The 8,051-nt window shown below is 60.5% G+C and overlaps 1 protein-coding gene across 2 annotated transcripts; it reads left to right on the forward strand.

Annotated features, from left to right (window-relative positions):
• The first annotated feature begins 494 nt into the window (after window positions 1-494).
• On the forward strand, window positions 495-6,139 carry RHBG (Rh family B glycoprotein). Of its 2 annotated transcripts, none has more exons than XM_039385954.1 (10): window positions 495-719; window positions 2,077-2,260; window positions 2,667-2,817; window positions 2,959-3,112; window positions 3,421-3,587; window positions 3,788-3,925; window positions 4,096-4,229; window positions 4,390-4,511; window positions 5,020-5,093; window positions 5,529-6,139. In XM_039385954.1, exons 1-10 carry the CDS (start codon window positions 539-541, stop codon window positions 5,598-5,600), a joined length of 1,377 nt encoding a protein of 458 aa, XP_039241888.1. In that variant the 5' UTR covers window positions 495-538; the 3' UTR covers window positions 5,601-6,139. The 2 variants fall into 2 exon arrangements, with proteins under 2 accessions (XP_039241888.1, XP_027598285.1); XM_027742484.2 differs by having other exon boundaries at window positions 5,535-6,139.
• The last annotated feature ends 1,912 nt before the right edge of the window (window positions 6,140-8,051 follow it).

An 8,051-nucleotide genomic window follows, 5' to 3' on the forward strand; every position in this document is an offset into this window, starting at 1 on the left:
TCCCCTCACAGGGAACCTCCTCCCCAAAGCCCCCCACGAACCATCATTTTTCCCTCTGAACAGGGAGTTTGACCCTGGCTTTGCTGAGCTTTGTCAATCCCAGCACCTCTGCAGCAGGTCAGTCCCACCTCCTCTCCCTGACCTAGTCCCCAAAACTGTAACGTTTCTCGAATGCTGAACATCCAGACCCCAGCACAGCTCCTGCCGCCCCCCAGGTGCTCCTCCGACCCCCTTGGACCCGGCAGGGAGGGACACTGATACCACTGATACCACACACCCCACGTACTTCCCGGCACAGCGGCCGGAGCCACCCGGTGCGGCAAAGCCGGGTGTGGAGGCGTGCCAGGGAAGCCAGCCCAGAGTTTCCGTGTTGGCAGCGCCGTCCCACTCCCGGCAGCCTCTTCCAACCGTGGGAAGCGCCGGAGGCGAGGGCAGGACCTGGCAGCGGCTTTGGCAGGCGGAGTTTGCAGCCCCAGCGTGGCTCTCCTCGTGTCCCCCCATTTGCAGGGCTTTCCCCTGCCCTGGCTGCCCCCTGGACATGCCTGAGCACAAAGCTGCCTCAAGGCTCCGGCTCTCCGGGCTGTGCTTCCTCCTCCAAATCCTCAACATCCTCCTCTTCGCCGGCTTTGTCCGGTACAGCCCAGAGAGCAGCTCCAGCCTCTGTTCCCCGCAGCTGAACTGCAGCCGGAGAAACCAGGACTCGGGTTTCCAGCACCCCCGTGAGTACCCCCGTGCCCGTGGGTGCAGAGTGGCTCTGTGGTCCCCAGGTGCTGCTGAGGGGGTGGCACAGGATGTCACCACACTCAGTCTGGGCTGCAGAGCCTGTCACAGCATCCAGCTCTGGACCAGACTCCAGAGTTAAACAGAGGGGGAACGTCACACCGCAGGGTTGGGGTACCAGTGCATCCCACCAAGGAGGGCGCAGTGGGTGGAAAGCAGATGTACCGCAGAGATTTCTCACATGCTTGGACGGAGCCAGCCCCAAAACAGGGATATTTGGGTCCAGGAAGTGCATTTCACCAGCTGGAGTTCAGAGGGGTTCACTGGGTGCAGCGATAAACCTGGCATCACACTCCCATCCCTTGTGGGGAGTATGGCAGCTGCTCCTCATGCCCTGGGGTCTGCAAAGCTTCCCATCGTCCTGCTGGGTTTTGCAGTGCTGAGGGACTTGCATCAAGCTCCTTCCACAGAGGATTCAGCTCCCTCGGTGCTGCCACAGGGCCCAACACAGGGCTGGGGTCTGCCCTGCTGGGAGTATCCTCCCGCACGCTGGGCATTGCTGTGGAACTCATCCCGGCTGAGGGATGAGGGGCTGACCGTGGCTTTCTGACGGGAGATGTGAAAGGAGCCTCCGGATGCCCCGGCTGAGGGAGGGGGTGGAGCTGAGCCTCTGGACAGGGGCAGGTTCTCCCGGTTTCGCCTGCCCAGTAACCCCACCCAGGCAGTGACTCACGGGGAAGGACGGGACACAGCTGTCGGCACAAGAGGTGCAAAGGGCATTTAGCTCAAGCTAAACCCATCCTCTGGTTTGCCACCAAACAGTACCAGATTGGTCCCATTTTTCTGTTCATCCTTCCTCTGTCTTCATCCCATGAAGCAGGATGTGGTGTTTTTGGGGGAAGCAACAAGGTCCTGGAGGGGAGGCCGACATCTCAGACCCACCTTCACACTGGTGTAACGGGTGCAGATGGCTCTCAGCCACTGCAGGAGGTGCCTGGGTTGCTGGATGAACCCTGTGAGTGTACTGAGATATCTGGATGGTGGCAGACAGGGTGACAAGGAGCCACTGCAAGGGGTGACTGGGCCATATCAGACAGGGACAGCTTCACCTGTCACCAGCACAAGCCACAACTGCTCCCACTCTCTGCTACAGATCTCCAAGGGAGATCCAAGGCCTGATCCACCACAGTTCCAGAGACACGTCAGTGGAGTGAGGCTGGTTCACATGTGCTGAAGCCTCTGCTCCCCCAGATCTGTTGGAGCAGAGTGTCCTAGTCCCCTTTGGGACCAGCAGACAGGAGGGTGGCTGCCTGCCCTCAACACCTCCAGACCCACCCTCTGCCTCTCCTCCACCAGGTTTCCGGGATGTCCACCTCCAAGTGCTCCTTGGCTTCGGGCTCCTGGTGGCCTTCCTTGGCCGCTATGGGCCGGGCAGCGTGGCCATCAGCATCCTCATCGTGTCCTTTGCCATCCAGTGGGCCATACTGATCCAGGGCTTTTTGTACTTCCTCAATGGCAAAATTTACGTGGGAGCTCGGAGGTAAGGCAGGAGGGAGCTGCTGCTGTCCAGACGCACTCATCCCAGCCCAGCCCTGGCACACTGGCTCCCTCCTCTGTAAAACTCACAGCTCTGCCTTGGAGAAGGAGTTTGATGACAAGTAGGACCAGGCCTCTGGGTTGTTTGAGTGCCACACTAGTAAGGGCCATGTAAGTACTGCCAAGGCTACAGCCAGGCGTTTAGGGGGGCACACTGGCCCCTGCCTGCCCCCAGCCCAGCTGTCCCTTCGTCACAACACCGCAAGGCTCAGGCTGCCTGTTCAGCCTGCAGGGGTGGTGGGATGCAGGGTCTGGGCTCTGCTCCTGCCCCCTCATTCTTGCTCTCTCCAGCTCCTGTGCTCCTCCCAGCAGTGCCAGGTCCAGCCCCACACCTTCCCTCTCCTTCCCAGCATGGTCAGTGCCGACTTCTGCACCGCGGCCGTTCTGATCTCCTCCGGAGCTGTTCTGGGCAGGGTAAACCCTGTGCAGATGCTGCTGCTGGCCCTGCTGGAAGTCACCCTCTGCACCCTCAATGAATACATCCTGCTCAGCCTCATGGGGGTGAGTCACCAGCTGAGAGGGGGGCGGGCACCATAAAGGGTGTGTCCGTGGGTTTAGGCTCCTCATGTCATGTCCTGACTTGTCTGTAGAGATAAATCCCTTATCCCCAGTTCCTGCACGGTGCTTTTCTGTATTCACCAGGTAAGCGACAGCGGGCGCTCCTTGACCGTTCACACCTTCGGGGCTTACTTTGGCTTGATGGTTTCACGGATCTTGCACCAGCCCCATATGGACAAGAGGAAGAGGGAGGACCAGCAGAACACGGGGCACCAGGCGGATGTTTTTGCTGTGGTTGGTACGGAGCTCAAATCCTACAAACCGGAGTCACAGGGTTTTTGGTGGAAGGGCTATCACCAACATCAGGACAGTGAGGCTGTGGCTTTGACCAGGAGATTCCTGCAAACCACCTAGGACAGAGGTCCTTCCCCTCCCCAGGAACCTGTCCTGAGGCTGCACCACCCTCTCCTAGAAGAAGCTTTGCCCCATGCCCAACCTGAACCACCCTTGCTGTGGCCACTTGAAGCTCTTGGCACTAGCAAGGAATTTCTTTCCCACAAGGGATCAACCCCAGCTTCAAAACCTACCTGTTCCACTTCCCTGCAGGAACCATCTACCTGTGGATCTTCTGGCCCAGCTTTACCTCAGCCACCTCTGTTCATGACAATGCTGAGCCCTGGGCAGTGCTCAACACCTACTTCTCACTGGTGGCGAGTACCATCGCCACCTTCATCCTGTCTCCTGTCCTCTACAAGGAGAGCACCCCACGGATGGTAGGTGCTCTCCTGACAAACCCAAGTCTCACACATTGCCCGCATCCTGTCCTACACGGGACAGTGAGTGTGAACACACCCAGGGCAAGAGGAGATGTCTGTTAGGCTTTCTGAGGTTCCCCAAGGAAGACAACCTCCCCCAGCCCCATGCTGGTGTCCTTCATGGAGCCAATTCCCCTGACCGTGTCCTACTCCATCAGGTTCAGATCCAGGATGCCACCTTGGCTGGCGCTGCCGTGATGGGTATGGCTGGGGAGATGCTGGTCACCCCCTTTGGGGCCCTCATCACAGGGTTTCTGGCCGGCCTGATCTGCCCACTTGGCTTCAGATTCTTCACGGTGAGTCACCTCAGGACAGCTGAGGACACTGGTCCCAGCTCAGGGGACCTTTGAGGGCAGCTGCATCACCAACCTGCAGCTCCCAAACCTGCAAACACGGAGCTGCAGCGCCCAGCCCTGGGCAACCCGACCTCCTTCCCAACACCAGCTCTTCCCTGTGCTCTCCCCAGCCTGTCCTGCAATCCAGGCTGAAGATCCAGGACACGTGTGGGGTTCACAATGTCCACGGGCTGCCGGGGATACTGGGTGCCCTGCTGGGGATGCTGCTGACACTGCTGGCCACCGCAGACACTTACGGTGACAGGTGAGAAGAGCCAGAATCGGGTGCCGGTGACTTGGTGCATCAAGCTGGGGCCACCATGACCCCTGAGAGCAGGAATGCTCCACACCCCCTCTGTTACAGCACCCCCTTAGAGGCGCAAGCCTGGGAGAACCAGCTCCCCAAAAAGCTCTCTGGTTTGCAGGCTGGAGCTCGTGTTCCCGCTGGTGGCCCAGGGCAGCCGGACGGCCGCTGACCAGGCGCTCTTGCAGCTCTGTGCCCTGCCCCTCACCCTGCTGCTCGCCACGCTCGGGGGCTGCCTCACGGGTGAGTTTTGCCTCTGGTGCGACAGGGTGAAGGGTGTGAGGGGCAGGGGACTTGGTGGTTTTGGAGGGGGGAGAAAGCAGGAGCAGCCCCAAAGCAGAGCGGCCCCATCGGACGGGACAGACAGAGCCCAGAAGTGCTCGGCGCTGAGCAAACCCGCTGGGGCCAGGGTTACACTCGAGATCGGGCACCCTCCGTGGCCGGGGCTCCCCACGAGGTCGGGGGCTCCCCCGGGGCCGTGCTTCCCTCGGGGCCGAGGCTCCCCCCGGGGTGGTGGCTGTCCATGGCTCCCGCGCTGCCATTCTGCCCTCAGGAATGTGGCTCCCCTCGGGGTTGGGACTCCCCCCGGGGCCGTGCTCCCCTCGGGGCCGCGGTCCCCGCGGTCCCGGGGCTCCCCCCGTGCCCGGGGCTCCCCGCTGCCCAGCCCGGCGCTGCCGCTAGATGTCAGGGGAAGCCCGGGCAGCGGCCGCCCGGCTCTCAGACGCCCTCGCCCGGCTTTCGGCATCCTCAGGAGCCGTCCTGAAAATCAAGGCGCTGAGGTCTCCCCCGGACAAGGGAAACCTGGAGAACACCGGCCTCTGGGAGGTAAAGCTCGCTATTTTCTGGTAAAAAAGAGGTTTACAGGACTCAGGCAGCCCATACCCTCCCTCCTCTTGCAGCAGCATTTTGGGCAGGGGAGCTGCAGTAAACACCCCTGGTCATGGAATCATAGAATCACTACCTGACTTTGGGTTGGAAAAGCCCTCAAAAACCACCGAGTCCAACCATTCCCACAGCACTGCCAAGGCCACCACCAAACCATGTCCCCAGGTGCCACATGTGGATTTTTCCAGGGATGGTGACCCCACCAGTGCCCTGGGCAGCCTGTGCCAGAGATGCACAGCCCCTTCCATGAGGATTTTCCCCCAATATCCCGTTTAAACCTTCCCTGAAACTTGAGGCTGTTTCCTCCTGCCCCCATCCGACCCTGATCTGCCCCGAGCAGGGCCTGTTTCTGCCCCTCTCCACGTCTCTGTCTAGGAGCAGGTGGACAAGGAAGGATGTGACCCCAGGACAAGTGGGAAGGAGCCAGGCATCAGCACCTTGGTGTAATGATCCCAAATTCCCGGTGAGGTCCTGCACCACCAGGATGAACCCTCTGCCGTTGCCAGTGCCAGGTGACTTTTGGCAGCCCGAAGTTCCCAGCAGCCTGTTCTGGAGACAGCCACCATATCCCCATGTGGGAGCCAGTTCCTGGTCCCAAATGTTTTGGGAAAAGCCGGATGCCCACAGGCCTTTGCAGGGTGAAGAGATGCTGCAGTGATCCAGGTGTTTTTGTAGGAGCAATCCAGCTTTCTCCAGGGATACCTCAGGGTGTCCAGGCTTGGCTCAACCACTTTCCCTCTCTGCTCTGTGCCTCAGTTTCCCCATCTGCTGCTCTCTGAAGGGATGAAGGCAATTGGGGGGTGTTGGAGAAGGGGCACAGGAGGCTGCACAGAAAGCAACAAAGACTTTCTACGGACACTTTTGCACACAACAATTAAAAACCTCAGATCTTTTGTAGCTATGGGACTTGACAGTGAATTCCCACAGCCTCTCTGCTGGCTGTTTCCTTCAGGTGTGGTTCCAGGGAAGAAAGAAAAGCCCCTCAGCCTCCCTGCATCCTAAAGACTGTTGCCCATGATGTGGGTTTCATGGGTTGTCCCAGCCACCCAACAGGGTGCCTTGGCCACTGGAGGGTGGGAAAGCCAGAGCAGCCAGCACCCAGGGGCAGGAGCAGGGTGACACCGGGGTCCCCACAGAGAGGTGACCCCTGCCTTTCCCTGATCTCTCACCACCTTGTGCCAGGGGCTGGGGCCAAGGAAGAACCCCCTCCTCAAGGAGGTGCTCCCCGAGCCCTCGGCCCCCCTGGGAGAGGGATGTTCCCCTGGCCACTGCAGCCATCCCTACACACCCTCACAGAGAGGCCCTCACCTCACCTGCCTGCCCCAGGGATGGGCAGCAGCCCCAGACCTGCCCGGGAGCAGGTTGGAGCACCCTGGGACTGTGGCAGCTTGAGGAAACCCACAGAGGGTCCTGCAGCAACTGGAGCATGGGCACAGCCCCAGAGGACTCTCGGTGGGGTGATGGTGGCCCTGCCAGGGGTCCCTGGTGGGGGGAGACCTTGGGGTCCCACCTCCCACAAGCCTGGGACGGCGGGCAGATGCTTTCACACCTCCTGTGCCAGACTCCAGCGCTCACCACGGGGGGTTCCCGCAGGCACAGGTGTCCCCAGCTGCCAGCACCATCCCTGGGGAGGGGGTCACAGCCCCACCCCACCCAGAGGGGCAGGGGGTGCAGGGCCAGCACAGTGAAGTTTGGGGTAAGTGCTTTGCAACCCAACCAAAGTGGCCACAGGTGGGACCATCTTGTTCTGATATCTGCTGCTGTTGAAGCACACAGGTTTTCTTTACTGACTGCACCAAAGATGCAAAAAAAAAATAATAATAATAAAAAGCGTTTGTTTGCAGGTGATAACAAAACACAGCAGAAAGTCAAAACTTCTTGCTTTGATATAAGTCACAACATCACTTTAAGTTCTTTCCACTTTCGTGGCTCGTTACAGAAAACTAGTGAAATCAGCACATTAAATGCTTTGGTGCCACTGAAATTCCGTGGCAAAACACGGTAGAAGTGGGTCACCCGGCTCCGTTTCTGCTGCCACTGCAGGCGCTGAGTGTTTCTGCAGGGACCACAGCTCCACTCCACGTTCGGGCCGCAGGGGAGGACACGTCCCCGTGTCCATGCCCCTGTGACACACACCCCGTGCCACGTCGCAGGGGTGGGGTGTGAGAAGGAGAAGCGGCACGAGGGCTGGTGCCCATAAGGGGCTCCAGCCGTACCCCCAGCCCGGGGTGCAGCGCTTATCCCGGCCCCGCGCCACCCCTTCCCACCTCACCTCCTTCCCAGCCCTCTCCTCCCCTTTCCCAGGCAGCCCCTTTCTCCTTTCTGATCTCCTCGCAGCGCATTTGAAAAGCAACCCACTGCGACGGGGAAGAAAAGCCCCTCCAGTGAGATCATTGCGAGACCCCCGGACGCCGGGGTCGGGCGTGAAACGGACCTCCCTCCTCCTCTGCTCGCCCGGCCCCTCTGAAAGGCTGTTATGTTCTGTAATCGGATTAGGGGAGCCCTGCGCCCTCCCCACGCCCGTGTTACCAGCGCGCCCGGCCCGCGGCCGCCGCTCTCCCCGCGGGTTGTTTAAGCGAGCGCAGGACTCGCCCGTGCAGCGGCCGAGGGGAGCCGGGACGGCGAGAGCCTGAAAGGTTTAGTCAGCGAACAAATTGCTTCTCTGTAGGGGCCGTTTTCTTCCCCAAGTTGAACATAATGATGGCAGTTTGAGGAACAGATGGCGCAGCTAAGCAGATAATCCCGCCGGCCCCGCGAGCTCGGGGAGAGGCAGCGCCGGCTCTGCCCACAGCGCCGGGGGCCCGGCCCGGCACTGGAGGGTCACAGCAGCGTCTGGGTGATGGTGGCACCCCGGCGGGGCTCGGGGAGCTTGGGCACCTTCACACCTCTCCTGCCTCG

The sequence above is a fragment of the Pipra filicauda genome, unplaced genomic scaffold (assembly GCF_003945595.2).
Source record: "Pipra filicauda isolate LSUMZ 115617 unplaced genomic scaffold, ASM394559v2 scaffold453_size531900_pilon, whole genome shotgun sequence".
NCBI lineage: Eukaryota > Metazoa > Chordata > Aves > Passeriformes > Pipridae > Pipra > Pipra filicauda.